Source organism: Genypterus blacodes, unplaced genomic scaffold (assembly GCF_046128005.1).
Source record: "Genypterus blacodes isolate CSIRO-AG114 ecotype Tasmania unplaced genomic scaffold, CSIRO-AGI_Gbla_v1 ptg000070l_1, whole genome shotgun sequence".
Taxonomy (NCBI): Eukaryota; Metazoa; Chordata; class Actinopteri; order Ophidiiformes; family Ophidiidae; genus Genypterus; species Genypterus blacodes.
The window spans coordinates 5,197,971-5,218,648 of record NW_027466880.1 but is presented as its reverse complement, the minus strand read 5'-3'; the positions used below and the strand labels follow the sequence as shown (position 1 = coordinate 5,218,648).

At 40.0% G+C, this 20,678-nt stretch overlaps 1 protein-coding gene across 1 annotated transcript in view; it reads left to right on the top strand.

Moving 5' to 3' along the window:
- LOC143005474 (dihydropyridine-sensitive L-type skeletal muscle calcium channel subunit alpha-1-like) overlaps positions 1 to 20,678 on the top strand; it is a 31,220-nt gene that overhangs the window by 10,195 nt on the left and 347 nt on the right. Inside the window, exons 5-41 of the mRNA XM_076156897.1 lie at positions 491 to 643; positions 815 to 1,020; positions 1,549 to 1,652; positions 1,780 to 1,925; positions 2,841 to 2,922; positions 4,105 to 4,265; positions 4,690 to 4,915; positions 5,280 to 5,487; positions 5,603 to 5,723; positions 6,986 to 7,100; positions 7,223 to 7,325; positions 7,434 to 7,503; positions 7,592 to 7,724; positions 8,127 to 8,256; positions 8,332 to 8,391; positions 8,723 to 8,829; positions 8,949 to 9,036; positions 9,119 to 9,226; positions 9,342 to 9,394; positions 10,045 to 10,191; positions 10,398 to 10,599; positions 10,784 to 10,942; positions 11,727 to 11,837; positions 13,224 to 13,307; positions 13,984 to 14,031; positions 14,647 to 14,673; positions 14,756 to 14,881; positions 15,094 to 15,159; positions 15,397 to 15,488; positions 16,401 to 16,560; positions 17,097 to 17,224; positions 18,037 to 18,133; positions 18,262 to 18,364; positions 18,473 to 18,574; positions 18,980 to 19,110; positions 19,851 to 19,976; positions 20,499 to 20,641. Coding sequence (XP_076013012.1) covers positions 491 to 643; positions 815 to 1,020; positions 1,549 to 1,652; positions 1,780 to 1,925; positions 2,841 to 2,922; positions 4,105 to 4,265; positions 4,690 to 4,915; positions 5,280 to 5,487; positions 5,603 to 5,723; positions 6,986 to 7,100; positions 7,223 to 7,325; positions 7,434 to 7,503; positions 7,592 to 7,724; positions 8,127 to 8,256; positions 8,332 to 8,391; positions 8,723 to 8,829; positions 8,949 to 9,036; positions 9,119 to 9,226; positions 9,342 to 9,394; positions 10,045 to 10,191; positions 10,398 to 10,599; positions 10,784 to 10,942; positions 11,727 to 11,837; positions 13,224 to 13,307; positions 13,984 to 14,031; positions 14,647 to 14,673; positions 14,756 to 14,881; positions 15,094 to 15,159; positions 15,397 to 15,488; positions 16,401 to 16,560; positions 17,097 to 17,224; positions 18,037 to 18,133; positions 18,262 to 18,364; positions 18,473 to 18,574; positions 18,980 to 19,110; positions 19,851 to 19,976; positions 20,499 to 20,641 — 4,426 coding nt within the window. The remainder of the gene's footprint in view (positions 1 to 490; positions 644 to 814; positions 1,021 to 1,548; positions 1,653 to 1,779; positions 1,926 to 2,840; positions 2,923 to 4,104; positions 4,266 to 4,689; positions 4,916 to 5,279; positions 5,488 to 5,602; positions 5,724 to 6,985; positions 7,101 to 7,222; positions 7,326 to 7,433; positions 7,504 to 7,591; positions 7,725 to 8,126; positions 8,257 to 8,331; positions 8,392 to 8,722; positions 8,830 to 8,948; positions 9,037 to 9,118; positions 9,227 to 9,341; positions 9,395 to 10,044; positions 10,192 to 10,397; positions 10,600 to 10,783; positions 10,943 to 11,726; positions 11,838 to 13,223; positions 13,308 to 13,983; positions 14,032 to 14,646; positions 14,674 to 14,755; positions 14,882 to 15,093; positions 15,160 to 15,396; positions 15,489 to 16,400; positions 16,561 to 17,096; positions 17,225 to 18,036; positions 18,134 to 18,261; positions 18,365 to 18,472; positions 18,575 to 18,979; positions 19,111 to 19,850; positions 19,977 to 20,498; positions 20,642 to 20,678) is intronic.

The window sequence follows — 20,678 nt, the reverse complement described above, 5'->3', positions numbered from 1 at the left end:
ACCCAAAAAAAAGCTCTGAAAACTCTGCTTCCATTTCCAACATCCTGTCTTTGAGAAGCGGGGGTTTCTGCAGTGACAGCGACCAAAACAAAATGACTGAGTAGACTGGACATATGGAACACAATCCCGGTGTCATTGTCTCCCACTAATTCAGTGTAATTATGAGTTGTACATTCATACACTTTATATTTGTTTGTATTTTTTTACTTTTTGAACTAATCCCCCCACACCTTGAATGCCGGTCTGTGAAATTATTGTCTTACATGAAACCGATCCGTGGCCCAAAAAAGGTTGGGGACCGCTGACTTAGAGAGAAGAGCAGAAAGGCAGAAATATCACACCAGATACCTCATGTTGGAAGATAATCAGTACAAAATGACTTCCTACAATTTAATGGCAAACTTATGAGTTTATTTTAAGTGAGATGGTTTAATGAGTTGTTGATTTTTTCATTGAAAATTTCAGTTAAATTATTTTGTTCCGCCATCAGGCTTGCAAGTGGTGATGAACTCCATTCTAAAGTCACTGCTGCCGCTGTTTCACATCACCCTGCTGGTCTTCTTCATGGTCACCATCTACTCCATCATGGGACTGGAGCTCTTCAAGTGCAAAATGCACAAGACCTGCTACTTTACAGGCACAAGTATGCCACTAATCAGGTTGTGTATGGCTGTGATATTGCCATGGTTACTTACAGCACAAGGGTTACATAGGTTGGCCAGGTATCCCCTGCCTTACAAATCTCAATTTAACGCCCGTTGACATGTCTTGTATGGACAAACAAATACAATCAGTTGTCTCTGTTTGCTTTCAGATGTCATTGCTACTGTGGAAAACGAGAAGCCAGCTCCATGTGCCCAAGCAGGGAACGGGCGGAGATGTACTATTAATGGTACTGAGTGTCGAGCTGGCTGGCCTGGTCCTAATCATGGTATCACCCACTTTGACAACCTGGGCTTCTCCATGCTGACTGTGTACCAATGTATCACCACACAGGGCTGGACTGATGTCCTATACTGGGTAAGATGGTTGTCTTGTTCAGTGATTCTCAACCATCATGTTTGGTAGGCTGTTATTCCAAACTAGAGCTACAGCAGCTCATCTCTTTCAGTACATCATCAGCAATGGAAAATTCTCAAAGTGCTTCAGATATTTGACCCAAATAGTGATGGGTCGGTCGCAAACGATCTGGCTCTTAGAGCCGGCTCTTTGAAGTGAATGACTTTCTTCTGTTAAAGCTGCACGTGATTGGTCAAGATCTGTGGGAGGGGAGGTGTGAAGCGCCAAAGATGGAACTTTTCCCAAATGATTAGCACATGCTTACAATTTAGCATATGGTTTTTTTCTCCATCAATTGCATTGATTTATTATTTATGAGTTTATGACTGAAGTTCGGAGTAAATTTAAATTTACTCCAAGACAGTATTTCTTTAAATGTTGTTGCATCTCTTTGCGTATTCAGTTAACAGAAATCAATTATTTAATTCTTTCACTTCTTTATTCCTTTTTAAATGTACAAGAGTAAAAGGAATACTTTTTATCTCATAGGTGAATGATGCTATAGGAATGGATTGGCCGTGGATCTTCTTCACCACACTTATCCTGGTTGGCTCTTTTTTCGTGCTCAACCTGGTATTGGGTGTGCTTAGTGGGTAGGAAGATTACATACGTCACCTCCTTCTTCACTGATTTCCTTTGCATAAATTTGATGATTTCCTTACTCCGTCCATTTGACTGCATCTCCTCTTGACATTAGTCCTCATCTTTGTTTTCTTGCAGTGAGTTCACTAAGGAGCGAGAGAAGGCCAAGTCCCGTGGAGAGTTTCAGAAGCTCAGGGAAACCCAACAGCTGGATGAGGACCTAAAGGGCTATATGGAGTGGATAACTCAGGCTGAGGTCATTGAAAATGACAATGAAGGACAGGGTAAGACATACTGTACATGAGGGACATGGATGAAAGGACTGGAACTGTCCCAAGTCTAAGTATTTAACAAAGTAAAAAGTGCTGTCTAAACCTGCCATAGAACTGTCCAGTCCTTAGCTCTCTTGGAAGACGGGGTAAAGCTCTTTATATTATTCACAGCGCTGTTATAATCAGTTAAATTAGGTAATTGGCTGCAGTATGCAGTACAGTCAAACAACTGACTAGAAGTCAAGTCGGGTCAACTGTATTTGTATAGCCCAATATCACATACAATGTCTTTACAGGCCAACAACATCAGGAAAATTCCCAATCCTGCCCAAAGCTCTCAAGGAAGACATCCCACCAACTGATGGCATCGATAATATGAACATTGACGTTTACTTTTCAAAACTTTCTGACAACATGCCCACCCAAAAATCTAAAAGCTAGGGCTGAGCGCCAGCTGGGGCAGTCAGCGGCCTCTACCCAAGCCTCAGCGCGAGCACAGAACCACAGACCGCTAACCTCCCTGACAGCATTGTTAATACTAGCTTGTTACTGGGAAACTCGGAGTAGAACAAGCCATCGTCTTCGTGGTTCACCGTGCCTATGCCAGCTTGGACAGACCCAGGAGCACTGTGGGAGTCATGTTCTTTGACTTTTCTGGGGTGTTCAACCACCCGGACTGGCCTGATTGAGAGTAAGGTGGTGGCAACGCAGGTTGAATTAATAACAGATCGTCAACCTCCAAACCTATTAAACCACATGGTAATATTAGTCTCGTGTGAACACAGCATTGCAGTCAGTAATGGAAAGGTAGACATGTTCAGTGGTAAATTTGAGCTAAATGGAATATAAATTGGAACATAAAGATGTCTAACATGAGTGATGTTTGTATTTGTTTGTATCTTGTATGTGTTTGTTTATCTTTATCAGGTCTGCTTCCCCTGGAAAATGGAGGTTCCGAGACAGGAAGTGCCAGCAAAATGGACACAATGCAGAGGATCATCTACTATTAGTTAGTATCTGTGTGTGTCTGTGTATATATGTCTCTCACTTATCGTTTAACTGAAGTCAACAGCAGTCAGAGTTCAAATGCAAACTGATAATGTTTCAATTAAATTATGCTGTACATGGCTTTCCTCAAGCCTGTCAGTTTCGCAAAAGCGACAAGCAAATACTCTCTCTGTATGTGTGTGTGACACTGTCCTGTGAATATATCACAAGGGCGAGCGGGCAGATGATAGAGAAGGAGATCAAGAAAAGAAGTCAAGTTGAGTTTTTCAAGAAATGAACAGACCCCTTCATTATGTCTGGGTAAAAAGGTGACATTAAGCACATCTTTGGAGGTTTGGACATAAACCTCCCCACTTACTTTAATTAGTGAGGTTCCTTTCAGAAATTAAACAGGACAATCCCTCCTTTACTTGAAGGGTTGAAATGTCAGTTTGGTCTCTTAAAGTTTGTGCAGCACATAAAACCTGAAATGTCATTTTAATATCCCAAAACAGATAGCATTGGGTCCCCTACAACGTGCACTTTAAGACATTGATTGGAATGTGAGAAAGGCAATTGTCAGGTTAAGTGACCTGGAACGAGAGGGAATGTAAGTTTCAAAACAATACAGGATGTGCAAGATGACACAAGACATGGGTGACGGTAACTTAACATAACATGAGAGACAAGGACGAGACATTAAACACTGACATGAACTAAACTATAACATAGCGTGACTATAATTAAGGACATGACATTACATAATCTGGCGGGCCATGACAGCAATATCAAGATATGAATATGCCGGATGTCATGGTTACAAAATGATCTTTGGCCTTTGTAACATGCTGCTTTTTTTGCGCTTAGGATGCGGTAGACTCCATTGTTGTGCCTCTAGCTTCAACATTACAGAAACCTTTGGACATTGTTTTTAATTGTCCCCATTTCCATCAGAGACTTCACAAGACGCTGAATCATATAATCTATCATCTTTCCTCCCTGATGAGCTTGTCTTCAACATTTTATCACTAATCACTATCACATTAACTTTCCATCATGCCACTGCAATGTCATGTTGGACCTTCAGAAACTTGTGGTTTGTGCAATGCAACATTTCTGGAAGGCAGAGTGACATCTTTTGTCCTAGATCTTGTAGGAATGATGAGATGTAACCTGCTATCATTTTTGTTTTTGTCCTTTGAAGTAAGCTTGCTCGGAAGTGGAACCGTTTTCTACGGCGCAAATGCAGAGTGTATGTAAAGTCCAACCTCTTCTACTGGTGGGTCATTTTACTCGTCTTCTTAAATACACTGGCCATCGCAACCGAACATCACAAACAGTCTCAGAGACTCAATAAATGGCAAGGTAAGAAAACCAATAACCATGTTAATTTACAAAGCATACCCACCCTGTATGTGGTATTTTCATGGAACTGTCAATATATTAACGTGTTATTTTTGGAAGAATGTTGTTTATTGATAGGATTTCAGTTTGGCATCCCATCAAATGGCAATACCTTATGCACAATCTGGATTGAGGGAGAGCTCTAAAAGTTATGGAAGGAAATGCACTTACCATTTCTTGTGACCTGAAGTTCTTTTATCTACCTATATTGAATGCACTTATTGGAAGTCGCTTTGGATAAAAGCGTCCGCTAAATCACCGTAATGTAAAGTGATTAATTTATAACTTTAAAGGTAAAATTCAACTGTGATCTTGCTCTGTTAACAAATACTACAATATATTGATATAAATGTTTATTATGTCTCATGGCTTTTTTCACCCACAGACAATGCCAACAAACTGCTGCTGTCCATGTTTGCCCTTGAGATGTTCATGAAGATGTATGCACTTGGGCTACTTTCATACTTCATGTCCCTCTTCAACCGATTTGACTGCTTTGTTGTATCCACGGGCATCATGGAGCTTATTCTGGTCAACATGAATGTCATGTCAGTCATGGGCATCTCTGTGCTGCGCTGCATACGACTGCTGCGCCTGCTGAAAGTCACAAAGTAAGACTGTTCTGACTGAGGACTGTCTCAGTCCCTCGATGGAAAGTTTTAATAATAATGAATAAGCATTAGGCTGCATGCAATCTAATGTGTTTTTTGCTAGTTTCTAAGCAGCAGCCATCTTTCAATATCACCAAAAATAGCCATATATAAATGTGTAATACAAAGTATACCTGTATACCTTCATGTAATTTCCATTAGAAACACCTTCAGTTGATTCTTCATACATTAGCTTTGGGTTGAGGCTTTAACATTTCGCTGTGTCAGTCAAATGTTTGAGCCTGGATTTGTCATTCATTGAGTTTTAGCTGAGGATTTATTGATTAATCTCCATGTTAAATTGATGATATCCTTTATATCTCAGGTATTGGACATCTCTCAGTAACCTGGTAGCTTCCCTCTTGAACTCGGTCCGTTCCATCGCCTGCTTGCTGCTTCTCCTCTTCCTCTTCATTGTAATCTTCTCCCTACTGGGTATGCAAGTGTTTGGAGGGAAGTTCAATTTTCCCAATCTAGCCAAACCACGCAGTACCTTTGACAGCTTCCCTCAGGCCCTCATCACTGTCTTCCAGGTGAAATATTGATTGAGACGTATTGGTTTGACCATGAAAATAGAATCTTTTAAAATTATTTGGATTTTGTATGTATATATGTTTTGTTGTGTTTGTGGTTGTGGATGCTTGTCAGATCCTGACAGGTGAGGACTGGAACACTGTCATGTATGATGGTATCATGGCTCATGGAGGACCAAGCATGCCTGGAATTTTAGTCAGCATCTACTTCATCATCCTCTTTGTCTGTGGGAACTGTATCCTTAAATGTGTTTGTGTGTGTATGTGTGTTAAGGTTTGACAGTATAAGGGTATATTCCATGGATAGTAAAGATATGTTATCTGTAGTCTACTGGTGGAAGGAGCTCATGGACCTGATCAATATGTCCTGTGGGGAGGAGGCATAAGCAGAGAGGTCAGGGGAAGACTTGCCCATCTCTCTGACAATGGTCATTGGGGCAGTTTAAATGCTCTTCAGTGGCAAGGCACAAGGGGTGGATGGTTCATCCTGAGACGGTGATGTCTCTGGATGTTGTTGGTGAGTCTTCGCGTGGGTGACGCGCTGTACAGTATAGTTGATCTGTAAGGTTTCCAGATGGCATTGAGCGGGTTGGGATGGCGTTATGGACTGGTCCTTTTGTTTGTTTATGCTTTCAAATCTTCAGTGGAAGCAGGAGATCATCAACTTAAATGACTGTTAAAAAAAATGGGTAGCCTTTCTTTGTCCAATAGAGAGGAAATAAGGAGAGCTACTGTTTCAAAGAGATTGAAATAACTAACCGATTTTCGAACATTTACTTTAGTAGGCTTGTTACTAGAACAAAGCCTAGTTAACCTTACTCTACTGTGGCCAAATGGTGAGATTAGAATTTTTTTTTTTTTTTATTTGTCCTGAAAAGCAAAAACACTCTTTCTGGGTCGGTACATGAGCAGAGGTCTCTTTACAGCAGGGGTCTCCAACCCAGTCCTACAAGAGCCCTGCACCACCAACTCATGAGTCAAGGCTGTGATCTGCCTTACCTCATCCAAAGAAATACACAGATATGTGCCTTTATAATGTCATTTTAGCACCTGTAGGTGTATACTGTATATGTGCCAATGTGTGCATACAGATGGTGTGGCAAGCTTGGCAGTTGAGAGAATGACAAAAGAAAATGAAAAAAAAGTGACACTCACTTAATTCAAATACATGAAAGCAGACATATCATTTTAACTACACTAAACAAGTCAAATCAACCAGAGACTTATGGCTGTATCAATCAAATATAAACAATAAACAGCTTTGGTGCAGCATACACACTTTTAAACACATTCTAACATGACACTGATACAACAACAACAAGCAAAAACCATATCTAACAGCATTTTACGTTAGAACATTTGCCTGGGGAAAACTCCCAAGAGTTGTTGCACCGCCAATGTAGAAGTGTCTGCGCACAGACCGGCAGACCAGCTCATTTACCAACCATTACAATTTGAATTTGTGACTCCTTTGACCTTTGACTCCTGTGACTGTCAGTCATCCTGCTTAATGTCTTCCTGGCAATCGCTGTGGATAATTTGGCAGAGGCGGAATCTTTGACCTTAGCACAGAAGGAAAAAGCAGAGGAGAAAAAACGCAAGAAAGCTCTTCGGTGAGTCAATGTAGAGATACTTCCAGTTTTAGCTTTCAGGTAGAGGTGGGTGAACAGTGTTCACCGAAAATACATCTTGTAAAATAAGGTATCATATGTTTAATGTTTATGCTAACTCTCAGGGCCAACATGCCAGACAAAGCCTCAGAGGAAAAAGCAGCTCTGGCTAAGAAACTAGCTGAGCAAAGAGCTAAAGGTGTAGAGGGCATCCCTACCACTGCCAAGGTGAGCCTGCCTAAAGAATGTGTTTGTAATACATGTAAAGCATTCATAACACGTAAAATTTATAATTGAGCGTGTTAAAAACATTTCTATTTGATTTCAAATTTACAGCTCAAAATTGATGAATTTGAGTCTAATGTGAATGAAATCAAAGACCCCTTCCCTCCTGCAGACTTTCCTGGTAAACTAGAACTTACTGTCTACACCATTTCAAGTCAGATATGACAGAGACATAACTGTTCTCATCTCATTCTCGTCCTGTTGGCTAGGCGATGATGAGGAGGAGGACCCAGATATCCCGGAAAGCCCCAGACCTCGTCCAATGGCAGATTTGCAGTTGAAGGAGGAAGCGGTGCCAATGCCAGAGGCCAGCTCATTTTTCATCTTTGGTCCTCAGAACAAGTACGGTGATGTGCAGGGTGTAGCTAACAACAGTAACGGAAGAGTAGTAGTGATATGCATACACTGTAAACATACTGTTTATACTGTCTCAGGGAGGATGGGTTATGTCAAGAGAAAAGTTCATCTTAAATGACAATGTTCTGGAAAGCATTGGCAAAATGTGCTATGTGTGATTATTGGCAAGTTGTGTGTTCCAACCACATCTAGTAATAATCCAGTACAACACAGGCTTTGCGTTGATCTTGATTCGCAGAGACTGCTCTGCTGTATGTTAGTGTACGGCTAACGTGTGTGCTATTCTTATGTGTAATGTACAATGTGCAATGTCAGCATCACTTTTATGAAAACAGTTTTTATAAAGAGATTGTCATTTTTGAGGTAATTGATATTTAACGATTTCAGGTTCCGTAAGCTCTGCCACCGGATCATCAATGCTACTACTTTCACCAACATCATCCTCCTCTTCATTCTCCTGTCATCAGTCTCTCTGGCTGCTGAGGATCCCATTGATCCCATGTCATTCAGAAACCAGGTGATTGAGAGTGTGTATGATCAATATAATTTTAAAACGTTACATTAAATTGCACAATTATGTTCCATTTTCCAGGTCTTGGCCTATGCAGACATTGTGTTCACTTCAGTTTTCACAGCAGAAATTGTACTCAAGGTAAAAACTGTCTTAATTTAGTCTTTATTTACAATAATGCAAATAAATCTAGAATTACTAACCAAAAAAGATATTGTGCCCCTAAATAAACACTGCAGACCATAAATGTGAAAGGCAAAGACATCTTAACTGCATTTACTGTAAATCTATACCATTGTTGCACAGAAGACCATTTGAAACAATGCAGCAGCCATGAAATAAGACACATTTAACATTTTAAATGCAATGTTCATTGTTTTGGGTTTGGGATTCTAGGTTCTTTTTGTAATGTATCAACTATATCCTACATGAACTTCTTTAATCGTTCTACTGTTCATCCCTGTTTTTTCAGATGACAACATATGGTGCCATTCTTCACAAAGGGTCATTTTGCCGGAACTCTTTCAACATTCTAGATCTGCTGGTGGTCAGTGTATCTCTCCTCTCCATGGGCATGGAGTAAGTTTTTAATTCTCCCGCTGTTGACTCCAGGGTTTATTCTTTGAATTGAAATGTATGTTACCAGGGAGTAACTACCACAGCACAAATTGTTGCAAGCATTTATTTATGTGATTTAGATCAAGTGCCATCTCAGTGGTGAAGATTCTGAGGGTGTTGAGGGTACTGCGACCCCTGAGGGCCATCAACAGAGCCAAGGGGCTCAAGGTATGATGTATCTTTTAACAGACATGCTGATTGGCATGCTCAAAGATAGCATGTTTCAGACCTGTCTAATGTGTCTTTGCAGCATGTTGTCCAGTGTGTGTTTGTTGCTGTTAAGACGATTGGAAACATTGTCTTGGTTACCATGCTTCTGGACTTCATGTTTGCCTGTATTGGAGTCCAACTATTCAAGGTTAGAAGAGCAGATTATACCAAATAAATGCCAAACATCCTGTGTCTACTACTGTTATCTATGATCTGATATACTGTACTGTATATCTGTGAGTTTATTTTTGTTGCCTTCCCAGGGCACATTCTATGCATGCACAGATCCTGACCAAATGACTGAAGAAACATGCAGGTAAGACCTAATTCTACTATTCTAACTAAATTCTTGTTAGAACTGTTATGTAATGAAAGCAGCTGCCTTGTTCCTTAAGTGCCAACAAACACAAGAAATCAGTCCGGTGAAGAATTGATAGATTGTTATCCAAACATTTTTATAAAACACATTCAAATGAATTTAGGATTTCGGATGACATGTATTAAAGCATTCTCTGTGTGTGTTTGTGCAGGTGTGTGTGTGTGAGGGCATGTCTGCATGTGTGAGAAGAGAAAGGACATGAGAGGCCTTGTTTCTCCTTTCATTCAATTCAATTCAACTTTACAAACAATGGATGGATGGATGGATTAGTTTTTATAAATAAAAGATTTTTATAAATAAAAGATCTACATACAATTAACAGAATTGTACGGTATGTGTACCTTAAAAGCAAGATAAATGATTTGTTAAATAGAATATGGTTTTCTTCTGTAAAAAATGGCAAAATGTCATTTTCTATGATGACTGTGCGTCTGTGTGCAAAAGCGTACCCCAGGTGAGTCAAACATATAGGTGTGCCATTGTGGTATGAACTCCTGTGCACATGTATGCCAGCTCTGAATGTTTGTTTGATAAGGATGTCCAGGCTACAGTCAGTGTGACCCACTGTGTCTCTGCATCACTGACAGAGGCTGGTATATAAAGTACCAGGAGGGAGCGCTGCATGAAATGGAGGTCCGTAAGAGGGAGTGGACTAACTCAGAACTCAACTTTGACAACATCTTCAATGGAATGCTGGCACTCTTCACCATCTCCACCTTTGAGGGTTGGCCTAAGTGAGTCATTATCTGCTCTGCATCCGTACACCATGCCCATTCAAATACTACTTAGAAACAGATGGACCTCTGGATTAATGTGTGTGTGTGTGTGTGTGTGTGTGTGTGTGTGTGTGTGTGTGTGTGTGTGTGTGTGTGTGTGTTGTGTGCGCGCGTGCGTGCGTGTGCTTGTGTGTGATGTCTCTCTTTTGTACCATTTCCTCTAGGCTACTATACAAAGCTATTGATTCAAATTTAGAGGATAAAGGCCCAGTGTACAACAATCGAGTGGCCATCTCAATCTTTTTCATCATCTACCTCATCCTCATCGCCTTCTTCATGATGAATATTTTTGTGGGCTTTGTCATCGTCACCTTCCAGGAGCAAGGAGAGCAGGAGTACAAAAACTGTGAGCTGGATAAAAACCAGGTATCTAAAAAAAAGTAAGACATGTCAGGGAGTGAGCCATGAGGACTGTCGTACTGTTGCACTATCATACACTAAGTGAGATTTCTGTCATGACCTCATGGAACATTTGTGCACAATCATATATTTCTAAATAAAAAATAGTTTCCTCAACTATATGCTCCTGCTATTTCTTTAACCCCTCCAGCGCCAGTGTGTGCAGTACGCCCTGAAGGCTCGACCGCTGCGGTGTTACATTCCTAAGAACCCCTACCAGTACCAGGTGTGGTATGTTGTCACCTCCTGCTACTTTGAGTACCTCATGTTCCTCCTCATCATGCTCAACACCATGTGTCTGGGTATGCAGGTAAGAATACATCATATGTGTGTCTGTGTCTGTCTATCTCTTTGTTTGTCTGTAGCTGTGTATCTAGACGTATCTGTGTGTTTGTATCTATCAGCGTCTCTGCATCTGTGTGTATACAGTATGTGTCTGAAATTGTCTGTATCTGTTTGTATCTTTTTGTGTGTCTTTCTGTATCTGTCAGTGTCTCTGTGTCTGTCTGTATATGTCTGTCTGTCTGTCTGTCTGTATCTATTTGGGTTTATTGTGTCTGTCTGTCTTTCTGCGTCTCTGTGTCTTTCTGTATCTGTAAGTGTGTCTCACTTCATTAGTTTGGAATAATGTCAAATTTCAGCTTATACAGTGAGCTGCTAGCAATGTCTGATTGCCAAATCAGTTGTGGCATGCGCCACAGATCCAGAAGTGACTCAACAGAGACCAATTACAGTGTGCCTGGGTCTGTTTCCTGTGGTGATCCAGTAAAGTTGATTAGGGTGCCTCTGAAGTGATGGCGTGTCATAGACACTGGGTGGGTGCACCTTATGCACTGAAAACTGTGCCATTCCATTGGCAGTCAAAAGAGCTACATCATTCCTATGGTGATTGCATTCTGTCGTAATCACAGATGAGTAACAGTCTACCAGTCATGACTTGATGTAATTAAAGGACAGCTTTGCATTCATTTTGTTTGGATAGGCGATCCATTGTCGACCTATCCCACATGCTTGCACCGTTGCTTTTGGATGACTGACTGTCATACATGTACAAACATTTTACGCAAATCCCAACATGTGTATTTGATCCACAGCACTGTAACCAATCAGCTCATGTCACTCACCTGTCGGACATGCTGAATGTGATTTTCACTGTGCTCTTCACTGTGGAGATGGTTCTCAAGCTCATGGCCTTCAAAGCCAAGGTCAGTTGTAATACCACATCACGTTTAATTGCACATTGATACACACGCACACACACACGCACACACACACACACACACACACACACACACACACACATATATATATTAACATCCTAGTTACAAGATAACAGTGTTCTCTTCTTGAAGACATTATCTCTCCACACCAGATATATTTTTTGAAACGGAAATGGCCCCCCATGATGGAGAGTGTGGACAACTTTTTAGGACATACAGGCTACGATGGCCACATGAGCTATTCCTTGATCTACACTCTTAGGCAGTAACAATTTACATCCGCTTACCTGTTTGATGTTGGGCATCTGTGTGTGTGTGTTTGTTTGTGTGTCCCGTTGTTGTGGGATTCTAGATGGATAGCGCGAAGATCTTCCACTCAAAAGCAGACAACAACACAAAACTGGATCTTTACTTAACCAAAATCGAAAAATAGGGATAATGTCAACATTAAGACAGGAAGAGTCCAAAAAACAAAAACATTGTCAAAAATGGTTCTTGCACAAGATCAAAGGATCTTATGTCCGGAGAGCTATCAGTCATGCAGATACAAATTTTGCTTTTTCTGAAGACCTTCCACATTGGTAGTAGGCCTTAGCCCACATTGACCTAGTCGGTACAGGATTTAGAAGTTTTCACAGATAAGTCTGTAACAAATCTTGTGTGCCAAGAGCTCCACAATACAGCCTCCATGTTTTGAGTACTCCTCAATTTGTGTCGTCCTTCTTGCTACTGACTTTACCCAGTACACACATTATATCTGTATAGCCCAATATCATATACAATGTCTCAAAGGGCTTTGCAGACCCACAACATCAGGAAAATTCCCGACCCAGCCCAAAGCTCTGAAGGAAGCCCCCTCTGAAGTTACCCTTTGACAAACCTTTATTAATTTTGCTCCACTTCCTCGCAGTCACAATTAACATGCCTCCCCCAGTCAGCTTTGCATCCTCAAGTGGACTGGTGTGATCATTTGCCTCACAGATTTGGTTTAACAGACACTGCACTCCCTACGGTCTCGACAGGATAGAGAATCTCTAATTTTAAGGTACTGGGTGAAGAGAGAACGTTGATGCCGCTGATGGACATTTTCCTATCAATTCAATCAAGGACCTTATCCTAGTGCTAATGCACTTTTGTACTTTCATAAGCAGGGCTAGCATGATTAGAATAGCTTCTGTGTCTTATCGTGTTGTCCATGCACGCTGATAAGGGGAATCATTTTGTACATATGAATATGTTTGGTGTGGAGTCTCTTCACCAGGAGAAAACTGGTATAAAGAGCATATTACACACACTTAATGTTACACTCACTGTTAAATTGAATGCACACACACACACTCCCAACACCTGAGAATAACAGTGCTCTCATAGGGTTATTTTGGAGATCCCTGGAATGTCTTTGACTTTGTTATCGTCATCGGCAGTGTGGTGGATGTGATGCTGAGTGCAGTTGATGTGAGTACAACACCTTACTCATACATTACATTACATTACATTACTATCATTTAGCAGACGCTTTTATCCAAAGCGACTTCCAATAAGTGCGTTCAACATAGGTAGATAAAAGAACTTCAGATCACAAGAAATAGTAAGTGCATTTCCTTCCAAAACCAACAGCTAAGAGCATAACTATTGCTAGAGTAGGAGTGAAATAAGTAAGGTCATACAAACACAATAGCTTCACACTCAAGTGAATGGAGGCAATTCATATGAACAAAAATTGAGGAAAATGTATTCAAGTTTGCCATGGTGTACAATGAAGACAACCAGCCTATTGGCTTGCCTCCAGTGTAAACTTAAGAACCTGTTCACGTATGATGGTAAGCAAACAAGAACAATTCACTGACCCAATATTGATTTTGTTGACTAATTATGATGAAACAGTAAGTTTTCTTTGGTTGCCTCGTGGTAAGGTTCGGGTCAGTCCGACAAAATCAGGTTACTGACTAGGCATATGATTGGGTTTGAATTAAAAACACATGATATACTTTAAGTCCAGTTGGCCTTGGACAGCACTGCTACATGACAGGTGTGGGTCAGATTCAAAACCTCAGGATCAATTCAAGCTTGTAAACTCGTCTTCTTCCTTCTTGTTCTGACGTTCCTTCCTGACCTTTGTGTCCCCTTATAGGCGGCTCTGGCCTCCTCTGGAGGGCTTTACTGTCTCCATGGCTGTGATGTAATTATTCAGCTGTTGCAGTTTTGTATGACAACCGGTGGCATTGAGTTGTGTGTGAATGAAGTTATAATCAGCATGGCAGTACAATTTCAATATGTTTGGACTGATAATGCGGTTCACCTAAAAATACTCTAATCTAATGATTTCCATTTTTGTCAGAAAAGCAACCAGAGAAAGTGTAGAACATTTAAAAAGCATTTTATAATAATCAATGAAATGGTTTCAGTGGTTCCAACATAAAGATACAATCTTAACCACAATAATATTGTATCTGTTTGTGGCCTTTCATTTTCAGTTGAACCCCTCCATAACCTTTTCAGTTTAATGTGTTCTGAGGAAAAGGGTCAGAAATCAAATTCACAGATTTGACCACTGAAATTGAAAATAACCAAATAACTCAAAAGGATGGTATTGATTGATAACTGTCAGTAATGTCTCTCCACTGTACAGTGTATTGGCAAATTGATATGATTGAGTTATAACTTTGGCTGACTTTTGCATGACTGATACTGCATAATTATTTGATATTAACCATTAAAAGCATCCTGAACAATGAACCAATGAGAAAACGAAAAAAGAATTAAGTCAAATTTCAAACATTTTTTGTTGCAACAGGCCATCGATCCCATGCAAGCAATTGCGGTGAGTTGCTTTCAAAGTTTAACTGTGAATTTTGTTGCAATGAGCACAACGTAACTTCCTGTTTGCTTCCTGTCCCGGAAAGTCCTCAGAGAACATGAGTGTGTCCATCACATTCTTCAGACTGTTTCGTGTTATGCGTCTGGTGAAACTCCTAAATCGCTCCGAAGGGATTCGGAATCTTCTTTGGACCTTCATCAAGTCCCTCCAGGTCAGTTATCAATCATTAGCACAAAATAATGACATCATGTCTCAGTATACACAGGCAAACTCATCAAAAGGTTTAGAATTAGCAATGCACGGATACCTTAAAATTGAAAATGTTGAGTAGAACAGTTGATGATAATGTGATACCAGTAATTAAGTGTTTCGCAGATTGTCCATATACACATTTTGACTGCATGACCTCTTCTTGTACTGCAGGCTTTACCATATGTGGCACTTCTCATCCTCATGCTGTTCTTTATCTATGCTGTGGTCGGGATGCAGGTGCACACATGTGCAAGCACGCACTCACTCACTCACACACTCACTCACTCACTCACACACACACACACACACACACACACACACACACACACACACACACACACACACACACACACACACACACACACACTCACACACACACACACACACACACACACACACACACACACACACACACACACACACACACACACACACACTATAGTACACTATTGATAAGTGAATCTCTCCCTGCAGATATTTGGTAAAATTGCCGTGGTTGACGGAACATACATCAACAGGAATAACAACTTCCAGACATTTCCCCAGGCTGTACTGCTCTTATTCAGGTTGGTGCTCTTTATTTCTCTTCTAGAAAACTGACTTGATACATGATATCGCCTTGTGTTTCCCGGCGCGTTAGTTTCAAACCGATATAATGTTTCTGTTCAAATGCGTGCTTTACCAAATGTATAGGAGAACACCCAATGGGGCAGGCATAATACTGAACCTAGAATAGAACACACTTTGAAAAATTTACATAATCATATGTTAAATTCTGGTCCTCATTTTAGAAGGACTTGTAATACATTTACACTTCACACTTAAGTGAGTCAGAAAGGTAAAGGCATGCATACAGCCAATAACAGGACGGCACATATATTATTGAATATTGAATACATTTATAAAAATCAATGACATTTTTATATAATCAAACTTTAAAAAAATAAATCTTAACAAAATTACCACTACTTCTCTCAACTAGTAGACTAGTAGAAGGTTGCAGTAAAGGCAGACTAAAGATTAATATTGTTCTATCGTTCTCATCACATCATCATCATATAATAAAGTGATACCTGGGATATATTAACAATATAAGAATATTACAATCGGAAGGCAGAATCGAAAGAGTACCTTTGACGTGCATAATGTAATGCCAGGGGTTATGAAAACGCGTCACTGAGAGAATGTGGCAGAGATATATATGCAGAACATTATAAAGGAAAATAGTCCCCAAAGAAAACTGATTTTACAAAGTGGTACTGTCATTTAAGAGATTTAAGATACTTTTATTGTCATGTTGCATGCAATTCACACGAATTACACGCAATTGAAATTTTTCTCGCACCCCCTCTTACATATCACACACACGAACACATGCATTACAGAGGGGGTACAGGGCAGCCATTCTACGGCGCCGAACATTACCTCAAAATTACCTGTTCTGTCACAATTTTGATTAGATGTGTGTGTGCTGACAGGTGTGCCACAGGTGAAGCGTGGCATGAAGTGATGTTAGCGAGTATGTATGGGAAGAAGTGTGACCCTAAGTCTGATTACCTGCCTGGAGAGGAGTACACATGTGGATCCAACTTCGCCATCATCTACTTCATGAGCTTTTACATGCTCTGTGCCTTTCTGGTAAACACACACAAAGACACGAACACACACACAGGCCTTGATTCAGCACAGGCGTGTAACCCTGTTTCTGTGTGGCACATTCAGGTGAAGTCAACCTGTTTAAAAAAAGTTACCCGATGATGACTAACATAACAGTTTAACTGAGCATGTGAACACAGACTAAAAAATGAAAGATTAGTAATAGGTGAGTCTCACACACTGACAACAGACTCACTGACACCAGCAAAAAATATATAATTTTTCCAGTCAGAACTAAGCACGGAGACACATGCAGACACATTGTCTTACCACCTCTTTGTGTTATTGACAGTAATTTACAGACATTAAACAACAGAGAAAAATATAGAGTATGAAAAATAAAATATATATAAATCAATAAACAAAAGAACAAGAACAGAACAAAGCTAGACTTGCTAAATAGCTCATGGTTTTACCTTTACTAAAAGAGAAGAGGTGGAGTAATAGGTGCGTGTGTGCTAATAGCAATATAAAAAAGGAAATAAACTAAAATAGACATATATGTTTGTTTTTCACAGATTATTAACCTGTTCGTTGCCGTAATCATGGACAACTTTGACTACTTGACACGGGATTGGTCAATCCTTGGCCCTCAACACTTGGATGAGTTCAAGAAAATCTGGGCAGAATACGATCCTGAGGCCACGTAAGTGTGTATACGTTTGTGTGCGTGTGTGTGTTTGTGTGTGTGTGTGTACCCACATAAATGGACAACAAAGAGTATCCAGAGATATTTCATACATTATTATTCAGGATATCCTGCACAGAAAATGAAATCTGAAATCTGAAATTTCAACCACAAACATTAGCCAAAATGTGATCTTTACAAATGTATGTGAAACCTACAAAAGAGCAATGCTGACCCCCCCTTACAGTGAATTGTTCATAGAAAATGATCCAATAGTCAATTATTAGAATTTTCAGAGAGAATAATCCAGTTAGCAAACGTCGGTTAACATAGATCCTGTCATTGATTGAGACGTAATTGAGAAGTAATACAAAAAAATGTTTGTATTCATGTTCATTTATTTGGTTTTCTAGTTACCCATCCAGGATAGCAAAATTATACTGTAATCTAATTGATGTGTTTCTGTGACCCTGACTCTGTGTGGGTGTGGAAACATTCCCAGTGATGTAAGGTGTGGATATCTTGGCATTTACTCTTGCTCTCTCTAAGATCTCTATATCTTTGCTTGTGTTGTATTAAAACCTCATATGTACATCACTTTGGATAAAATCATCTAAATGACTAAATGAAAATGTAAGAAGACCATTGTGTTCAAGTGGATGGTGTGAGTCAAAATGAAGGTAATAGTCTGTGTGGTTGGACTTCCCTTCATTAACTTTCATCTTTTATTCAGAGACTATCACTGAAACTGCACAAGAAGCTTTTTTCACTTTGAATTTGTTATCCATATGAAAATCTCTCTGCATGTAAGTGTTCATATTTTCCAACAGAGGGCGCATAAAGCACCTTGATGTGGTTACGCTCCTGCGGAGGATCCCTCCTCCTCTAGGTTTTGGCAAGTTTTGTCCTCATCGAATTGCCTGTAAGGTGAGGAAAATGATCAGTTGAACTTCTGACCACATTGTCTGACTTCTACACTTCTGATTACACTGTGCAATACAGCTAGGGTCTTAAATGGCATAATAGTGATAATAATGTTTGTTTTGTGTCTGCAGAGGCTTGTCTCAATGAACATGCCTCTGAACAGCGATGGGACAGTCACATTTAACGCCACGTTGTTTGCCCTGGTCAGAACTGCCCTAAAAATAAAGACTGAAGGTATGTGATTGACAACACGTTTTCAGAATAGCAAACGTACGACATACAAACAAATTAATTCATAAGTTGTCGCCTTTTTGACATAATTGTCTGTATTCTAATGGTCAGGTAATTTTGAACAAGCCAATGAGGAGCTGAGGGCTATCATCAAGAAGATCTGGAAGCGAACCAGCATGAAACTTCTTGACCAAGTCATCCCACCAATAGGAGGTGAGTTTTATAAGGAATCTCTGATGCTGTCTGTGTTACATTGCATTAGTTTAGGTTACTTGAGATTACTTCAGTTAACTTTATTTGTATGCATATTCTCATCAGGCATGAGTGACTGTGACTGACTGCCTGAGCTGAATAATTATATAAACCAATCTACCTGCTCAATATATGCACGTTTGCCTAGTGTAGTAACAGAATCGTATGCTCTAACAATCATCTGACTTTGGTGGTGTTACCTTTGACTGTGTTTATGTCGATCTGTCCAATAGGCTGTCTAACAAACACAACAAGGGATGTTTGCATGACTGACCGAGTACATATTCTGCACATTGAACTACAAAATTATGTTCACCTTTGAATGATTTTTGTTACAAAGCTGTTTGTGATATTTTGTTTGACCAGATGATGAGGTGACAGTGGGGAAATTCTATGCCACGTTCCTAATCCAGGACTATTTCAGGAAGCTGAAGAAGAGACAGGAAGAGTATTATGGTTACCGGCCAAACAAGAAGAGCGCTACCCATGAAATACAGGTTTTACTCACATCAACTTCTGTTATAATTACAGTTGAAAATGATAAAGCAATATGTGTTTTTTTGTCAAACTCTAACAATGTCTACAAAAGAAATTAGCCCAAAACAAGCAGGCAAAAGTAAATCCAAATAACATGAAAATGTCATCTTCAGAGGGAACACGAATCCATCTCAACCATAGCAACTGAGATGGTTTTTTGCATAGTTGTATATTGAGTGTCTTTGGGATTACCACTAGAATTCAAAATGCTGTTGTTATTTTGAGTGACCAGTCTGTTCTTGTACCTGTAAAGACAGAGAAAGAGAATGTATTTTTCATTGCAGGTCAAGTCAATTTTATTTGCACAGAGCTGACTCTGGCTACAGGCTTGTTCGAAAGCTGTGCCACTGTGTTGAATAGGAATTTAAGTTTGCTCTTACTATCATTAATTAATTCTAAATAGTAGGCAATTTGAGCAGAGTGCCAGGCAAGTCAAAGATCTTCAAATTTGTTCAGACACCACTTCTGTTCTAGTCATCTGCAGGCCTGCTTAAGCGAATGGATGTCACTTGTGAACGAAGGGCCAATCCAGACACACAGTAGCTCAGTAGGAAAGAATCCTCTGTATGGTGCAGCGGTAAAAGTTTGATGGAAGATGCACAGGCAGTTCGGCTTCTTTTACTTTCCTGACGAAAAACAGCGTCTTTTGTGCTTGGTGCATTAATACAACATTCTGTTTTCTTCTGTCTGTGTCCCCCAGGCTGGTTTGAGGAACATTGAGGATGAGGCAGCTGTAGAATTACGTAGGACCATCTCTGGAGACCTGATGAATGAAGAAGAAATGGACCAAGCTGTTGATGAAGCTGCTGAGGAGGGCATTTTCCGGGTAACATAACAGCAAGGATGCATGGACGAATGACTGGAGGGTGGACAGAAAGGAATGCAGGAAAGAATATAATATAATATAAAGAATGCGTAGTCTTCCTTGTCTGCACAGCAAAAGCTGAATTTGAATTTGAATTAACTGCACATCAGCTCATGTCCAAGATGACAACAGTGAGATGGTTTATGACATTTAAAATGTGCATCATTTTCTCTGGGGATGAAAGAAAGAGAGTGGAACTAATGCTAACTAGTTTTAAAAAGAATAATATCAGAAAAGCAGCTGACATTTACATTTCCAGTGCCAGTGTGCACTATGCCAGTGCCAGAAATACCCAAATCACTGTTTTTAAATGATTATCGTCTAGTCACCCTTTATCATGAGTCTAGAGAGGACATGTTCTTAATAAAGTATTTACACGTAATGCATAGTATACAAGTTAATAATACATCATCAGGAAGCAAATACATATCTAATACAGTGATTATGTCTCTGAATTAGTGTGTTTGTTGTTTTGTGAAACAGAGACAAGGTGGACTGTTTGGAAACCACATGGAAAGTGACACAGTCAACGGCAACCAGGCCACCAGCCAGCGCCCCCTACAGATGGGAGAAGGAACCAACAATAACAACAACACAGACATCAGCAATAGTAACACAGGTCACATGTACGTGTCTACACTGCTTTTGCTGGATGAGGTTTCT